The sequence below is a fragment of the Corvus hawaiiensis genome, chromosome 2, assembly GCF_020740725.1.
Source record: "Corvus hawaiiensis isolate bCorHaw1 chromosome 2, bCorHaw1.pri.cur, whole genome shotgun sequence".
Lineage (NCBI taxonomy): Eukaryota > Metazoa > Chordata > Aves > Passeriformes > Corvidae > Corvus > Corvus hawaiiensis.
The window spans coordinates 53,244,530-53,262,343 of NC_063214.1; the positions used below are offsets into that span (position 1 = coordinate 53,244,530).

A 17,814-nucleotide genomic window follows, 5' to 3' on the forward strand; every position below is an offset into this window, starting at 1 on the left:
TCACAGCTACTAAGTAAATGTACTTTGTTAAATTTCTTCTGGCAATAAAAATTTAATTTTCATTTATTATGTTTTTAGAACTTAGGAAATGTGCTGATTGTATTTTGAAAACCAACACAGTCACTAATTAAATATCTTCCAAGATCAAAGCAGAATGCAGCATCAGTATTTATATTAAAGATCTTATCCAAAGCCTTCTGAAGCTAATAGAAAGACTCCAACTTGGCTTTAGGTTTGGGAATTTTCAGAAGTTACTATTGCTGCCAGCAAGAACAGTGGATGGCTTGAAAGTTTGTCCAGGAACTGTAAAAAAATAAATCAGGTTATTAATTTCAGACTCAGAAATTTGTTTTGGAGTTAATTTTCTTGCATTCTGTGCAAAATAAATGTAAGATTCTCCAAAGCACAGACATTTCTGCATCTCCATTTCTCACAGTGATTGCAGCGTACGCTAACAAGCATATCCTCCTCACAGAGTAGGTTCAGCCTGTTTATGACCCACAGTAAAGTCTGTAGTAAAAAGGAAAAAAAAAATGACATCCTTTTCTTTTGCTTAGGTTTTCATTTGGAGCAGCATCTGAGTGAAGTTGCTTTACAAACAGCACTTTCAAGCTCTTCCAGACATTACGCTGGTCGCTCTTTCCAGATATTCAGGGCCCTAAAGCAGCCGCTTTCTGCACACGCATTGTCTGACCTCCTGTCAAGATTGGTGGAAGTTATTGGAGAGCATGGAGATGAGATTCAGGTATGCATGTGTAAATAATGCTTCTTAGAACTGTTGATTCCATGCATACTTAATTTAAAATTACCATTTTAACAAGGTGTTGTGGAGTCATGCAATGAGGAGTAGAATGTGGCCTTAGGAAATGTTACTTCTGAGTTTGCTGAGTTCATATGTACCTTATCTAAGCTTTCTTCAGGCTGTTACAATCTTATATAGCTCTAAAGAGAAAAACTAGAAAATATTAGTTGAAAATAGAAAAACTGTCGCTCAAAATGAAATCTTTGTGATGACTATTTTTTCCTTTTCAGCTTCATTAATTTGTGCTTAAGGAATCCATCATCTATCTGGTGATGTAATCTTACAACATGAAGTAGACACCATCTCATTCCTCAAATGCTAACATGTTTAGGAATAAGGAAATCCGCACCATCCATAATAGTACAAAGCTTACACTGGCTTAACTCAATACAGACCTTTCACTGCACTATGATGTTCACTCTGTTTAGCTAAACAGTCTGAAATTTTACAATCAGAGACTATTTATTGCAAGATTCAAGACAATAAAGGGAAATACTGGCTCTCAGTAAGGAATAGACTGACATCACATCCATATTTTACTTAGGTAATGAAACTGCCACAAGATGACAGTAATACTCTGTCACAACTGCTTGTGTAGAACTTAAATCAGTGACCTGCAAGTCAGAGGTTCACTGTGCCATTGCCAATCCCTTGATGAGATATGTGCCCTTCTTGCATAGCTTCATAGATCATTCAGCGGCAGAAAATAAAACACGCTTGTAGTGACATTTTAATGTTCAGGGCAGTGGCTTTGATGTGAATGTTGGGGTTTTTTCAGGAGAAATTATAGGTTTTCAGTAGGTGCCTGTTCCTTTTATTAACTGAAGATTTTTAAATGTTACTTTTTTTAATGTCTTTGTTAAAATGCTTAACCTCCTGCATTGATAGGGGTATGTAATGGAGGCATTACTTACTTTGGAAGCTGCAGTGGACAACCTGTCTGACTGTTTGAAGAACAGTGATCTTTTGACGGTGTTATCACGGTAAGAATCTGTTCTCCTAACTGAATTTTTTTAATGTTTCATGACATTAAGTGTGCAGTTCTGCATTGAAAAAACAATTTTCATAAGACTGAGCTCATTTATAACTTTCCAAGAACCAGACTATGAGCACATTTCAGCCAAATTTTGCCATAGTTGAAATAATGTTGATGGAACTAATAAAACTTCACAACGTGTTGTAAATTCTACCTTGCTGCCACTTGGATATAACCTACTTTAACATCCTTTAAAAATATTGTATTTTTGCACCTTTGTATCATATACCTGAAAACATATCTGGGAAGGAACACAGGTTTTGTAATGCTGGTTTCATACAACATGTCATTCTCAGGTGAAGTATTCCCCAAGAAGTAAATGATCATGGTTTGTTCTCCTCAATAAAACTAGGGGGAATTTTGTCCCATGTAGGCATGGATTTTGCTTGATGTATCAGCCATCTTTATGAAACCTTGGCCTGAAAGTAGACCTTTGTACATGGAGGGAAGTCTCAGGCCCCTTCTGTAACATGGCTGTTGATAGTACTGAGGGAGATGGATGTGTATCTGACTCCTAATAGTAACAACAGAATAGGTAATAGATTTTTTAAAACATCCATAAGTTACCATGCTTTACGTGCAGCACAAAAATTCCAGGGCAGTAATTTCTGAAGCTAGTAGGCACAGTGCTGTGCCATGGCAGAACCCAAGGAGTGCTTTGGGACAGAGTAGAGCAGGGTAAATACACTTCTACTTTCTAAACTAAGAGCTGTTTGTCTTTCTTTAGTGCACATTTCAGCAAAGACCAAGATGGAACAAAGAACAGGAAACATTCCAGAAAGCAGTGGGATGCAATATATTTTACCCTGACACTTGATTCTAGGATAAGATTCTCTTCAAGTACTATAGACAGTAGAGACTCCTAGTATATGAGGTAGGAATGGGATCAGAGAGTCAGGAATTAGCTGTTCTCCATAACAAACTTCACTTTTCAGTATCAACACAGCATGTTCATCTGTACAGATAATTGATAGGTATTGTTAATATCATCATGTGGTAGTCCATGAGGAGGCATTAGTCACTGAAAATTGAAATACCTACACTTTCCCTAAACCATCTTGAAGAGATCTTAGGATACAGGCAGGGGACGATGCAATGACAAAAAATTTTCTGAAGGACTTGTACTGGCCAGAGCCTGGGCAACCACATGACAGGTTTCTTGAGGATAATGTGTTATATTTGTGGTTCTGCTTAAGATACGCTGTTTTTACTGTCCAAGGTTCTCACATTACCCAGTAAGCAATTGTGCATTTGCCTGCAGCTGTGCCAAGTTCAGGGCTTGCTCCATTGATGAGGGCATTTTAAAGACCAGAGCTGTTTTCAGTTCTGCCACTGTCCCATTGGGAATTGCCATAAGTCACTTCACAGCTCTGTATTTCTTATCCCCTTGTTGTTCTTGCCTGTCTAGACTGTAGGCTATCCTGCTCTGGTTTGGTGCAGTGCCATGTGAATCTCATTTCTGTCATGTCTGTGGGCCTGGGTCTGTCTTCTAGAAAAAAAAGGCAGGATGCAATAGATGGTTTGGTGTTCTACTTTTCCCATTTAAATATTTATTTACAGTTTGATAAATACTCAGCTTGCATCCACTGTGTACCCTTTCAAGCTGTGCATTCACACAATGTGATGGATGTTATATATCTTGGTTTCAGTTCATCTTCACCAGATTTAACATCAAACACCAAACTGACTGCAAACCGGAAGAGCACAGGGCAGCTGAATGTGAATCCTGCAAGTGGCAACACAGCCACTGCTGAGCGAAGTAGGCACCAGAGGAGCTTCTCTGTACCCAAAAAGTTTGGAGATGTGGACAAGTGCTCGGACCCACCACGCAGTGCCACACTAGACAGAATTCAAGCATGCACGCAGCAAGGCCTGTCCTCTAAAACAAGAAGTTCATCCTCTCTAAAGGACAGTCTCACTGATCCATCCCATATTAACAATCCAACCAACCTACTGGCCACCATCTTCTGGGTTGCGGTGGCTTTGATGGAATCAGATTTTGAGTTTGAGTACCTCATGGCACTGCGGTTGCTGAATAAACTTCTGGCTCATTTGCCACTAGATAAAGCTGAAAACAGGGAGAAGTTAGAGAAACTGCAAGGGCAGCTGAAATGGGCAGATTTCTCAGGACTTCAGCAGCTACTCCTGAAAGGATTCACCTCCCTTACTACCACTGATCTCACACTCCAGCTCTTTAGTTTGCTGACACCAGTGTCTCGAATATCCATGGTGGATTCCTCTCAAGCTATAGGTAAAACCGTTTTGCTTTCCTCTCTTTCAGTATCTGTTGCATTGACATTTGGTGACAAACCTCAGCTATCTGAACAAAGCCGAAAATAGCAATTTTTCTTTCTCTTTGAATAGAACATAATGTACTTTTGCTTGAGCTGAGTGAGCTTTTTTTGAAACTTCATAGAAATAATGACCTGTTTCTAGAAAGTGAATCTATTGCACAATAATGTTTTGGAGGAGAGAAATCATGTATTATTTAGCATTTCAATTCTACGGTTTAGCAGCATATGAAGTTTCTAAGCGCTGACAAAATAAACATGTAAGGAGATGCTGTCAAAACTTCTATTACCTACTTTGGTCAGTTTTTCTGTTCAGTTGTTTTCAGACTATGTCAAACTGCTTGATTTTAAATTAGTGTTTCATGGAATTTTCTCTAAAAATATAAATATCAAAAACTCTTGTACACTCTAGATAAACTACAATAGCACAATAGTGAGTGAGGAGAGAGGCCTGCGTTATAAGGAAATAAGATGACATTTTGAAATTCCCCATTATTTAGCTGAGGTTGTGACCACTTCTTAATTACATGTCTTGAAGAGAGTTTCTGCATTGTTCCAGATTTTTACTCCTCTTTTTGGTCAGAAGCACAGATACTAAGACAGCTGTCCAGGCTTCACAACTAAGTCATAACAAGCCTAGACACAGAGTAAAGGGCTGAATGCCATGAACAGTCTGCCCATATCTAAGCACTTGTGTGGTGCCTGTGCTCCAGACTTTGGCTGGATAATTTACACATTGAATAGCTGTGACAGTACCATCTGGAGGCATCTTTCCTTTTCCCTGAATACAGAGGAGGAGTAGGGAAACCATGATCCTAATTTCAGCAACTTGTTTAATTGTATAGAATGAGAGGGAATGAACGGTTAGAAAATTATTTTCATAGAACAAATTCTTCCTTTTCAAAAAACAGATTGTGTCCAGATACAGTTTGTTGACTTCTGAGCTCCCACCTGAACTAGAGCAGCTTTTGTTATAGTTCTCTGTTACACCTGCTGCAGGTAGTTCATCAACTACCTTGAGCTGTGAGTTGGTGCAGAAGAGCTGAATCCCAGTTTCAGGCAGCACTTAATTAATTACAGCACCTGGAACTTGGTGCAGGAGCTCTGTCCTAGCTTCAAAAGTACCCATTGACCTGTTGTATCAGAATTGTGATTCATTATTATTACCTTGAACAGTATAAAACAATGGAAGCGGTGCCTGGCAGCTGACCAGAATAATTGTTTATTAATCAATACTTACTGAATTTCCTTTTGTGTTTTAGCAGCTGTAGTGAAAATGCCACTGGTGAAGACTGTCAATAAGCCAGTTAAGTGGAAAAGATAAATATGATCTGTAACAGGAATGTGCAGTAGTGTGCAGAAATAGGCTCAAGCTTTATAAGAGTATGTTGCCTAAGTGACATATTGGATTTTCAAATTAAGGCCCCTTTAAGACAAAAGTGGTGTGGCCAGGGGTGTGAACAACTTGACAGGGTCTGTGTGAGTTTATGGCTAATGTAATATTGAAACCGTGACCTCCCATGAAACACCAACTTAAAGATGACTGTGGCTCTTGCTGGCAAAAATATCCATTTTGTTCTATATTTTCCTGTTCTAGGATTTCCATTGAATGTTTTGTGTCTCCTGCCCCATTTAATTCAGCACTTTGACAACCCAAACCAGTTTTGTAAAGATATAGCCGAAAGGATTGCTCAGGTATCAAAATCATTTACCATTTTGTACATCCTCAAACCCTGTAAATGCTGTTGCCTTGTTTTTGATATGTTTTGATGTTTATATTTAATTAGGTTTGTTTGGAGGAGAAGAATCCCAAGCTATCAAATCTTGCACATGTCATGACCCTTTATAAAACACACAGCTATACAAGGGACTGTGCTACCTGGGTAAATGTGGTTTGCCGTTACCTTCATGAAGCATTTGCTGATATTACTTTGAGTATGGTTACATATTTGGCTGAGGTAAGCTTTCAAAAACTTTTTACTGTTCTAACTCTTCTGTTGCCCTACAGCCCAAAGAGATAAAGTCTGCCAGCAAATTACTGGGAGCTCTGCATCTGTTATTTATAATTAAAAAATGAAAGCAGAAACTGGCAGAAAAAACCCACAGAATTACTTTAAAAAATCAATATTGAACGCTAAAACAAAAGCTGATACATCTGAAAGTAGATTCCTTCATCAGCCAGTTGGATTTTCCACTGTGAAAGTGAGAGGAAACTGGACATTTGTTTAGATCCCATTGAGGAAAATCGGAAGACTATATCCACAAGGGTTTAGCAACATAGTAAGATATCATCTGCTACATAAGGATCTGGTTCTTGATGCAAATTTGTATGCATTCCTCTAATACTGAATGGTATTATCTTGCTACAAATGTTTTCCTGTGTTCATTGCTTACTCCTAACATTTTTCACATGTGGAGTACAGTGCTGATGCAGTGCTGTTACTGGGGATCCAAGGTTCAGTTCTGCTCTTTAGCATAAGGCTGCTTGATATTCTGACCCCATTGTCAGATCACTTTCAGGACAACATTTTCTTACCAGGTTCTCAGATTTATCCCTTCCCTGCTGAGTTGCCTTCAGTCTCCCCTCTCATCCAGGGACAAGACAGTTCTGTATTCACAGAATCACAGAATCATTTTTAGGCTGTAAAAGACTTTTAAGATCATCAAGTCCAACCCCAAATCTAACACTGCCAAGTCCACCACTAAACCATTTCCCTCACTGCCACATCTATACATCTTTTAAATACCTCCAGGGATGGTGAGTCCACCCCTTTCCTGGGTAGCCTGTTCCAATGCTTGGCAAATGTTTGCATGAAGGAATTTTTCCTAACAGTCAATCTAAACCTTCTCTGGCCTAACTTGAGACCATTTCCTCTTATACTATCAATTGGTGCTCTGGAGAAGAGGTTGACACCCACCTCTCTACATAAATTAACTAGCTTCTGCGACAGGATCTATAAAAACTCCTCAGGCATCTCTGATACTGGCCACTCACAAATTTTTAAGAGCCTGAAAGGCCAGGTGCTGCTCCCACACTCACTTAAGGCTTCAGAGCAACGAGGCCCTGCTGCCTCAAGCTGCAATTCTTCACCTTGTTTGCACATGGAGGCTCTAAGTAAACAATCACATATGATCTTAACTGATGGTGAAAGCCATGACTCCCTTGTAGGAACCAAAAACATGGCCTTGAGGTTTTTCAGTCTCTTTTCAAGTCGAAAGACTCTGGAGAACTATTAGCTCTTCAAATCAAGAGCTCTTTCTGACATTGAACCCGCCAGAGTCAAGTGTCTTCTTCACATCAGAAGCTTGTATTTCTAATAAAAAAATACTATAAGAACTATATTTGTAATAAAGAAATGCTATAAAAATGTTGGTGTTCAAATTCTTTCTCCTTTGCTTTCCCAGCCTTAGGAAAGCATTTGCCCCTTTTTTTTCCCTTCAGTGCTCTCTGTATGGTCACTAGTGCTGCAGCACCTCCACAAAGGCCATTGCTCATGATCTTGCTCCCCTTGAAATGGGTTGAGACATGCATGTGGAGCCTCTTTTCTGTGCAGTTCCCCCTTGCTGAAGATTGGCACCACTTACTGTGTCAACAGCAAGTCAGGCAGGTTTTCTACTGTAATTAAGACACATTCCTCACATAGCACTATCAGCAGCAGGATGACAGAGTTGTAAGCACTGACTTCCTTTTACTGTATTTACATTGACTGCAGCTCTGTTGAGTCATGTCTGGAGAATATTTATATGGGCATAGAGTAGCTGCCAGTCTGGTGGAGTAGCAAGAGACAAGAAACCATCTTATTCAGCCTGCTGTGGCCTTGAAATATATTTTTTTCCAGCTTTCAGAATGTTTCCTCTTTTCTTCTTAGTTAGTCCCCAGGTCAGGATAAACAATGTGCCCCTGTCTCCTATAAACCAGCTGTGGGATATCCTGTCAATAGGTAAAGCCAAGTAGGCTAACAGCCCCACTGGGCAACCTTCCCTTGAATGTTATAGCCATGCACGGCCTTGAGTTTTAACAATCCCTGGTTCAGTCGCCAACACTTGGGACAGAAGGAAATTGTGAGACAGGCAGTTCTTAAGAACAACAAAGATAATTGTATTGCAACAGTGACCCTTCCAAACACAGGTGTTGCTTCAGAAGGAGATGTGTACCACAAGTTAACACTATGAAAACAAATGCTCTCAGCAGAAGGTAGAAGTTTCAATTATTGCTGTTCAGACAAAACTTTTTATTTAACCTGTTTGATGGCAGGTCATTGCTTGTCATCAAGGGGTATGATTCTAGCATAAAATCCAGCTCTGTTATTATCCAGATCTTACAATGACAAGTAGTGCTCCTTGCTCACTTTTATATATGCTCCATTAATGAAAAATTTTAATTTCTTCTAGAAAACTACTGGGAGATCTCAATCTACAGATGAGGGAAAATCACTCTTCAGTAGTGCAGTAGAACTCTCAACCTCCAGAACCAAAATCAGATCAGCATACAAACATATTACTGAGCACTTACTTTGGTTTTATGCTAGATTTTTGCAGATTAATTTTTAAAATTTAAACTTTTATCATGACAGCACACTCGTTCTAGGAGTATATCTGAATTGACATGGGTCATGTTAAACTAGTGACCAGGGTCATGCTCGAACTTAAGTAGCTAATGCTACTAGTAGAGAAGGGACAAGAATCCATAGTGCATAGTAATAGGCTTATGGTAGATTTTTTCACCTCCTCCTTGTTAGATGGAGGATTGCTTGTGATAAAAATATAAGCATTTATAACCTGCTCAAAACCAAAGAATCACTAGAAACTAAACCATCTGTATTGCAAGGGGAAGCATGCCCTAGATCAGGCATTATCCCAGTAATGGCTCGTCTATCACATGGCTTTTGAAATGCCCTCTTTATTTCCTCAAAACATTTGTTTGACTGCATGGCATTGCCTCAGAGCTGAGTATTTCTTCACACCCCCTGCCACACTGGGAGGGGCAAAAGGAACTGTCTCCAGCAGTAGAAGTCTAGGCAGCCCTTGAAAGAGAAGGCTTTCTTCTCCACTTAGTTCTGGGTTAGTTGCTGCTTCAGGAAGGGGGCAAATGTTGCTAACACAATGTGGGATCCTGAACCCAGATGAGACCCCAATAGTAGCCGCACATAAGAGAGGAATCCACAATTCTTAAAAAAAGGTCATATGTACAAGAGTCAAAAATATAAATAAATTCTGAGAACAGTTGTATTTCTTCTTACAAATACAGTGGAAACTTCTTGTCCTGGAATCCTCTTATCCAAATGATGTGTTATCACAACTCCATTTTGCTGCTATTTTTGTTACTTCTGGCAGCAACAGAATTCATATTGTACTAAAAGCATGTTAAGGTTGCTATTCTTTCTTTAAAGCAAAATATTCTTTCTTATTATGAATTCATTATGTATTTAAGTACATACTTGGACTACCGACCGCCACATATATTCAATCCTTTTGACAACAAATTTATACAAACTGTAATGGAAATTAGAAACTTTCAGACATAAGGTTCCTATAACAGCTTTCTAAACAGCAGTTGAGACAAAATTCCCATTATTTCCCAAGAATTCCTTTTCCTATCCCAAAAGGTGTTGTCTGATGCAGTAGTGTCTGTCAGAGAACAAAACAATTTCTTTCTGTCATCCAGATAGTTTTTTCCAATCCTACACTGAAATGGTGTACTGGCTGATGTGCTGGATCACATAAACTATTTGCAAACAAGGAATCAAACTTTCCATTGCAAGATCTTAATAGAAGGCAGAAAAAGACTCGGTAACCCTGTTTTGAAGAAGAATTTCTAAGCATATTTTCTCTCTCAGTAAAGGTATCTGAGGGGCTGAAGGTATCTAAGGGCTGAAGCACATTGCTGTGTAGTACCTTTAATTTAAGAGTTCTTCCTGTCTATTTGTAGAGGAATAGATAACTATAATGAGTTCCCTTTATTGTGCTGTTAATGGAATTTGCTCACTTTGTTTTATGAATCACTAATTGCTACTCACTTTTGCTGATGAAAGAAATCAGAAGATATTTAGTGGGATAAGATAGGTTCCATTTTCACTGGCGTGACGCATTCTAATTTAAGAAAAGGAGAGGCCTTATCCTTCTATATCCTTAGAAGGATATCTAAAAAATTACTAAAGTCCACTTGGATAAGAATTGAAATTTTCCTGTGGTGGAAGGCATGAGGCATCTTAGAGTTTTTATAAGCAATTGTTTTCTAGATCCCAATAACTCTAGTAGCCCGTGTTAGAACTTTTTTGTCAGCCTGAATTGGGAGGATGGTGTTTAGGATTGAGGCTCTGGTAACCTCCAGCAATAACATTTGATTGCCTCTGAAATTTGTGGGGTGGGACAGTGCCTGTCACCAGTGTAAGAACATCCTGCCTTGTTGATGTTTTCAACTGAGATATTTCACACATATACAAACACATCATGGCTGTCCGTATGCCTCTGGAATTACTGTCATGTATATGTATGAGCACAGTTACATTTCCAAGGTCCTTTGTGATATTCCAGGATCCACACTCAGGTGTCTGAAAACTCCAGGATCAAGCCCTTCTTTGTATTAATCTGTACAGTAAGAGAGCCCAGGGGCTCCACATCCTCCTAAACAGAAAATGTTTCTTTGGCACTTACAGTCAGTGAGCACTGGCAGTGAAGTGTATTTGATAAATATTTACTGATGTGTGAATAGTAGTAGTTTTGTTTCTTCATCATGTTTCTTTTTTCTCACTGACTTCCAGCAAATGTAGACGTAAAAAGATCCTCCCCTGTTTTTATTGGATGTGCTTACCCAATTACAGTGTAAATTTTACTTACCAGTTTACTCAACTGCTGAATGTGTTTTCTGGATAAGTTAGGGCAGACATATATAAAATAAAACAGGCTGGCATTTGGGTCCTAACTTAAGCTCTTTTTTGCTTCATGCCTGTATCATCATCAATTGTGAAATTATTGTAAAATGGCACTGCAAAATCAGTGAGTGAAGAGAGATGAAGGGTACAATTGGTGTTTGTGAAACTAGGAGCTTTTTGCTTAAGAAGAAATGTCTCAAAATTTTGTTACATTCACTTTTCTTTTAACAGCTACTAGAAAAGGGCCTTCCTAGTATGCAACAGTCCCTCTTACAGATGATCTACAGTCTTCTTAGTTATATGGACCTGTCAGCTATTCCTGTGAAGCAGTTTAACATGGAAGTGCTAAAAACCATTGAAAAATATGTACAGGTAAATACCATGTCTTTTTTTACATTCCTATAGGAACTTAGGAGCAGCATTTACTATCGTAAGTTGATTTTCTGCATAAGAATTTACGACTAGATTAGCAGGGAGGGCTTCAAGTGTCTAGTGTGGTACAAAGTTCATAAACACCCTGATGCCTCATAGCCTGTGCATCCCTGGAGAAGATGCCTGGCTGTATGTTCACTGTGAGGGGAGGGTTAGGCTTCAGCCTTGGAGTACCTTGGAGAAACCTTAATACCACCCAGAGCCTGAGTGACCATTCTTTAATTATTAGCACAAGGAAGATGTAGCATAAGCGCTTTTCTTCAGAGACCCCTGTACCTAATTCCTGACAAGTGAAAAATATATGGGAGTATTAGGAATTCACAGAGGTAAAAACTTGTGTCAAGTCACCTTTTTTATTAAATGGGGATTCTGCTATGGCCTTCATATTTATTCATACTGATTAAGGCATTCAGGTAGGAGATTTTAAATCCTCTGCCAAGTTGGCTTTGTCCACAGGTCTCCCAGCTTGCAGGCCAGTTCCCTAACAGTGACACCTTAGGCAAGTCTTGGTCTCTGTTGTTGAAATTATTCTGCAATTACACACCTTGTCACTGACCAAGAGAGACAAAGAATAGGGATATTCCAATTCTACACTTTAATTATGTGGTAAAAAATATGACTGTAAAATGTAAATAATCTTGAATGTGTGTGAATCTTGCTTTCTGATTGCTGAGTAAATATATTATTTCTAGAGCATTCACTGGAGAGAAGCCTTGAATATCCTGAAATTGGTAGTTTCTCGTTCCGCCAGTTTAGTTCTACCTTCCTATCAACATAGTGATCTTTCAAAAATGGAAATACATCGAGTGTGGAACAGTGCCTCCAAGGAGCTACCAGGGAAGACTTTAGAGTTTCATTTTGATATCTCAGAGGTACTTTTTGTAGTTTTCCTACTTAACACCTTAATTCTGACTTCTGACTGGACTCTCTTACAGCAGTCTTTATCCTGCAAATCCTTGCACCTTGTAACTTTATAGAAAAAAAAATATATGCAAGAAGTGCAGATTTGAAATTAACTTCATAAACTTTCTGGGGTTTTTGCTCGTTCTTGTGTCAGGAACTAGTGACAGTTGCTTTGGGTATTATCTATCCATGAACATAACCTCTGGCTACTAAGTATGGCAGTTGTTACTCAGACATTCACACTGGAAAATAGGAAACATACCAAGTGATGTGAAATTTGCTGCACTCCTTGTTTTATCCCTGCATATGATCTTCAAAATAATCTTTTCCTTCAATTGAAGCAATATGGTTCTTAAAAGTTCATCCTGAAGCAGGGTGCTACTGAATAATTACTCTTTATTTAAGACTCCAATTATTGGGAGACGGTATGATGAGCTGCAGAGTTCTTCTGGGCGAGATGGTAAACCCAGGGCAATGGCTGTCACCCGAAGTACTTCTTCGACCTCATCAGGATCTAACTCCAATGTCCTTGTTCCTGTGAGCTGGAAGAGACCCCAGTACTCTCAGGTAGGTAGCCCACTATTCATTAGTAAGTTGCAGTCAGAGCAGCTGAATCAACATATACTTGGGTCCTTAAATGCTTGTGCCCTCTGTGTCCTGTGCAGTGCTCCTGGCTGGCTGGGGCAGAGGCAGCACAACATCTGACTGTGTGTGCTGTGTGTCTTTCTTGGACTCAGAAATGGACTGAGTTATGCCCATCTTCTATCCCAAAGCTGGTTTTCTTTCAGCTTGCAGGAAATGCATCTCTTTAAGACCGCTTAAGTCTAGGTCAGATTTAAGTAAAAATGACAGATGAGTTCAGATATTAGCAAGGGGAGCTGCTAGATAGCTTGTGCAACTTTAAAAGTTGTTTTCTTGGGATACTGAATAAAAAGAACAGGTTTCCTAGAAGTGATATTTGATTACCTCAATGATTTTGGTTAACTTAATTTTTGGCTTAATTTATCTGCAAATTAAAATAAAGCCATGCGGAATAAACACATTTATTGCTCTTTTCACTTTTTTGATATTGCAGGTTATATAGCAGTGGCTCAGGCCCAATTCTACAAAACAAAAATTATGCATGTGCTTAATTTCAGGCTTCTGAACTGTCTTTTTAAAGTGATGCATATGATCCAATGTTTCCTTATTGTACTCAATGGAATTTATAGACTAATTTAAATATAATAAACAGCAAAATCATTAACAGCTATTTTTATGTTTCCTTCATGCATAGTTGCTCTGAAAGCAATCCTTTGAGCACTTAATGACTAATTCTTTGGTTGGTTCCTCCTAATTAAAAATTGCTAATGTATGTTTCTAGCCACAGGGAGAATGGATGGTTAAAAAAATGCTCACTTGAGAAACATCTTGTTTTCTAGAAAAGGACAAAGGAAAAGCTGGTGCATGTCCTTTCCCTGTGTGGTCAGGAAGTTGGGCTGAGTAAAAACCCTTCAGTAAGTAGCCTCGTATTGACCAGTTTTTTATTTCATTGTGTCCTTAGCGTGGAAAGCACAGAACAGTGTTTCCCAGAGTTGCTGACTAGATTTGCATAGTTTTGAAGTCATTGCTGTCATTATCCTTTGTACTGGCCCAGGCTGTGTTTCTCAGCATATGGACCAGGGAGTGAATGGCCCTTTCACTTAAAGAAGATTCACTTTCAGAGCTACGTGTGGTTTTCCTGTGGGAATCTGTGATGCTGTAGGTTTTACTTATGCCATCTCAGTGGGTAGAGAGTAATGACCTTTGTATTACCAGAATCTTTATAAAGTAAAAAATTAAATTACAGAAATAAAATGGGAGGGGAAAGGGTTGTGTGTGTCTGATTTTTCCGTTAGACAGTAGTTCTGATGTTACTCTTTAAAAATTAATATTATCTGGTGCCAGGAAAAGGGTGATTGATTACCCAGGGTGGGAAACACTTACAATAGTCATTAAATATTTTCTACAGAAAAAGGAAAATTTCTCAATGTTTTTGAACATGGTGTTTGTCACTTGTATTATGGAGAACAGGTCCTTTGTTTCTGCAAGACAGGAGCTGTTTAATTTTTGCAACTGAATTGCAGATACAAGTATACTCAGTAGGAAAGAAAAAATTATAGCTTGTTGTATTTTCTAATCTTGACATATTTTTTAACAGCTTGTTTACTGGAGGGTTTTTTTTATGAACTTACTATGTCATCCCCTTGACAGTATTTTCTCTGCTAAGTTCTCTGAATTTTGTTCCTATATGTGTATATAAACATCCAGGCAACATCAATCTGCAGCCATTAGGAGGTAGCTGTAATATTCTTGGATGTGTTCCCACAGTATGAAGTTGTTTCTTTGTACAAGTTTAATCTGAAGGCACCTGTCCAACATAAATAATAAAGAGTGTTCTAAAAATACTCAGTGAAGGAATTAGGTGTGTACTGGAAATACAGTCTTCTGAATAACCAATTACAGCTTTTAGGAAGAAACAACCAGAGGGAACAGTTTGTAACAAAAGAAATCCTTTGAATTGTAGGTGATTTTTTCTTCCTGTGGTGATTTGGATCTGATTGAGCACCAGACGAGCTTGGTCTCTTCAGAAGACGGAACAAGGGAGCAGGAGAACATGGATGATTCAAACAGTGAACAACAATTCAGAGTCTTTAGGGACTTTGATTTCCTAGATGTTGAGCTGGAAGATGGGGAGGTATGGTATATTTTCTCTGAAACAGCTTCTTTATTAAAACTTTTATACTCCTTCTGCTAAACACTTCTCTTCTTGTAACATAAAACTTTAACTGTTTAACTATAAACGTAGTTTTAAATTCAGACTATTTATGATGTTCACACAGTGTTTATTTCAGTAGCATAACAGTAAAAAGACTACCACACCCTTCCTTTCTGAATCTACTTTAGGAAACACTGCAAAACTGTTACTGGAAAATAAAGTGTCTGTTCTAGTACCTTGTTGATGAATTTACTTTTAAGTGAACTTATTTTAAATACAATTTATAACAGTCTAAATTGTCAACAAAATATAGATATTTGCTGATTAAAAACGTATAAAATGAAATTGTTCCAAAGCTGTTGGTTCATAAGGAACCCTCCGAAACATTAATTCAGGCCTTCAGGCTGCTGTTATTCCTGCAACTGCCGATGAAATCACTTAGAGATGTACCTTCCACTCTGCTGAGGTGTCTGTGATTTCATCGTCTCATGCAGGAGCCAAACAAAATCCTGAGCACCCAGATCAAGTCTTGACAGGTGAAGCCTGTCAGCTCACCTTGAGCTGAAACTGCTGAAGGGAAAAAAAAAGTTGAAAAACTGATAAATTTTTGGGGGCTACACCCTTTAGCCTTGCTAATATCAAACGTGGGGTATTTCTTTCTATTTGTTGGGAAAGGCCAAAAATTAATATCTGTTATCAAACAAGTCTAACAATTTTGTTGCTGTTTAAAAGTTCAGAAACTGTTAGTACTTTTGAAAGACTTAAGGCTCAGGTGTTCAGCAAACCTAAGAGTTTAATAGCTTGTCATAATCTGGACTTGATTTTAGTATTAATTCTCTCCATTATCACTCTTAGCTCTGAGAAGAACATGTGCACAGGAAGAAATATTAATTTTTCTACCTATTTGTATTACAGTAGTAAAATAATTTTAAGGTAAACAGAACACTCAGGTGTGAACTCATATACATCTGAATTTTTTTTTCCAATTGAGAGAAAGGATGAAAGAATGGGGAAAAAAAAATGTCCCAAAGTCCTTATTTTTCCAAGTCAGGAATTTCTGTATCAAAATTAGTAATCTTGGCTCACAGATGCCCATGACCTTGCTAAGGAAGGAAAAAAAAACCAAACCAAAAGGGTAGTTGGCAGCAATGGTTGAAAATACATTAGACAAATATTGAAGGAGCTTCAGTGTTCCAAACAAGCATAAATGATAGAACAATAATGCCAGGTTGTTTGGCAAAAACATACTGGCTGCAGTAATTTCTGTGTCTTAAATGCTTTCAAGATGTTACAAGGATCTAGGACTGCAATTTTGAGTGAACATCACTTGATAATTTTTTGCCCACTGAAATTCAGGAATTTCTTCTTTCTCTTCACGAGTTAAAACCATATAGAGAGTATATATAATTGTGCACAACAATTCCTTTCAAAATGAATTTACTTTCATGGACTGTGACTCTGCAAAGATTTTTTTTATACATGTGGCCAACTTCAAGACCAAGGCCTAAATTAATTGATATGCTAATCATCTTAAGTTGGTAATGAAACAGATACTAAGCTTCTCTAGTTTTATGTGAAGTAAAATTAAAAATGTTAATTTTTACTTAGTGGTTTTCAAGTTGCCATGGGTTGCATTCCAAAGTTTACTTCAGACTTAACTTACTGTTTTAAAAATAAATTCAGGCCTGGTGTAGAAGGCTACTTCTCTAATGACTGAGTTGAGAGTGTTATCATTTACATCTTATCTGAATTTGGTATATTCATAAACATGAAAAAACCAGTGTTAGAAAACTTAAGCTAGCAAGAGCAACATCTGTCTTTCAAAAAAACCCCTATGATTTAAACAGGCCAGTGATGCTTGCATCATCTGCAGACCACAAGGTGTACTTGTTTGAAATTTCCTAAAGATGTAAAAGCAAGCAATAGTTATTTTCAAACTTGAAAGGTATCCTTAAGAGTTGAAGTTTCTGTGATAATATTTGTTAAAATTGTAGGCAAATGTTTGTCTATGATGTCTTTCATGCAGTAATTTTACATAGATTCTTTCTATTTGTTTTTCTATCTGTTATATCTGCTACTCAGGAACTTCAGGTAAGAATGCTACTTGAACTCAGATGTGCCAGCATATGTTATGCCTTCTTGCAAATTTATATTGTAGAATAACATCATAGTTTTGCTGTTGCCTCCCCCCTTCAGTGTGTGCGTAGGTGAGTGTGTGTGTGAGCTTGAATTTCTGTCAGGTGCTTCATTTTTTGTCTTGTATTAGAAATATTTTTGAGGTCTTTTTCAAAAATTCTGCTTCATTTTAAGTTTGTTTTTGACATGCTCAACAGTCTTCACGAATTTTGTAATATCTTAATTCTAGTATCAGTGTTTTTCAAACTGAGCCCTTTTTCCTTTTGATATCTTTGTGCATGATTAATGTGTAGAAACTTCATTATTTATAGAGTTTGGGCCATTCTTTTTTAGGGGCAAATTATGTGTAATCTCTACCTTTTCTGTTGTGTCATATTGTCTCCTGTTAGCATCTTGCTAAAGCTGATGTCTGAGACCTCTTAAGACAGTTTATGTTATTGCTATCAGACTGAATTTAATTGAAAAATTAAACTAATTCCTACAGCTTAATTTAATACAGCTGTGTGGTCCTACCAACTTTTCAGGACTCATTTACCGTGTGAGGAAGACAGAAAAAACACATCAGTCATTGCCAGTTTGGGGCCTAAATTTTAAGTTTATCAATG

The 17,814-nt window shown here is 38.0% G+C and overlaps 1 protein-coding gene across 11 annotated transcripts in view; it reads left to right on the forward strand.

The window, feature by feature from the left end:
* The window catches only part of FRY (FRY microtubule binding protein), a 227,796-nt gene that overhangs the window by 181,057 nt on the left and 28,925 nt on the right, over positions 1-17,814 (forward strand). For 8 of the 11 annotated variants that reach the window (XM_048295017.1, XM_048295020.1, XM_048295021.1 and 5 more), the window contains 11 exons: positions 558-745; positions 1,691-1,785; positions 3,488-4,089; positions 5,727-5,824; positions 5,917-6,087; positions 11,233-11,373; positions 12,126-12,305; positions 12,742-12,903; positions 13,758-13,832; positions 14,882-15,052; positions 17,156-17,164. In XM_048295017.1, the coding sequence (XP_048150974.1) occupies positions 558-745; positions 1,691-1,785; positions 3,488-4,089; positions 5,727-5,824; positions 5,917-6,087; positions 11,233-11,373; positions 12,126-12,305; positions 12,742-12,903; positions 13,758-13,832; positions 14,882-15,052; positions 17,156-17,164 (1,892 nt within the window). Of the gene's footprint in view, positions 1-557; positions 746-1,690; positions 1,786-3,487; positions 4,090-5,726; positions 5,825-5,916; positions 6,088-11,232; positions 11,374-12,125; positions 12,306-12,741; positions 12,904-13,757; positions 13,833-14,881; positions 15,054-17,155; positions 17,165-17,814 lie in introns of all 11 variants that reach the window. The other 3 variants (XM_048295013.1, XM_048295016.1, XM_048295010.1) reach the window with 2 other exon arrangements.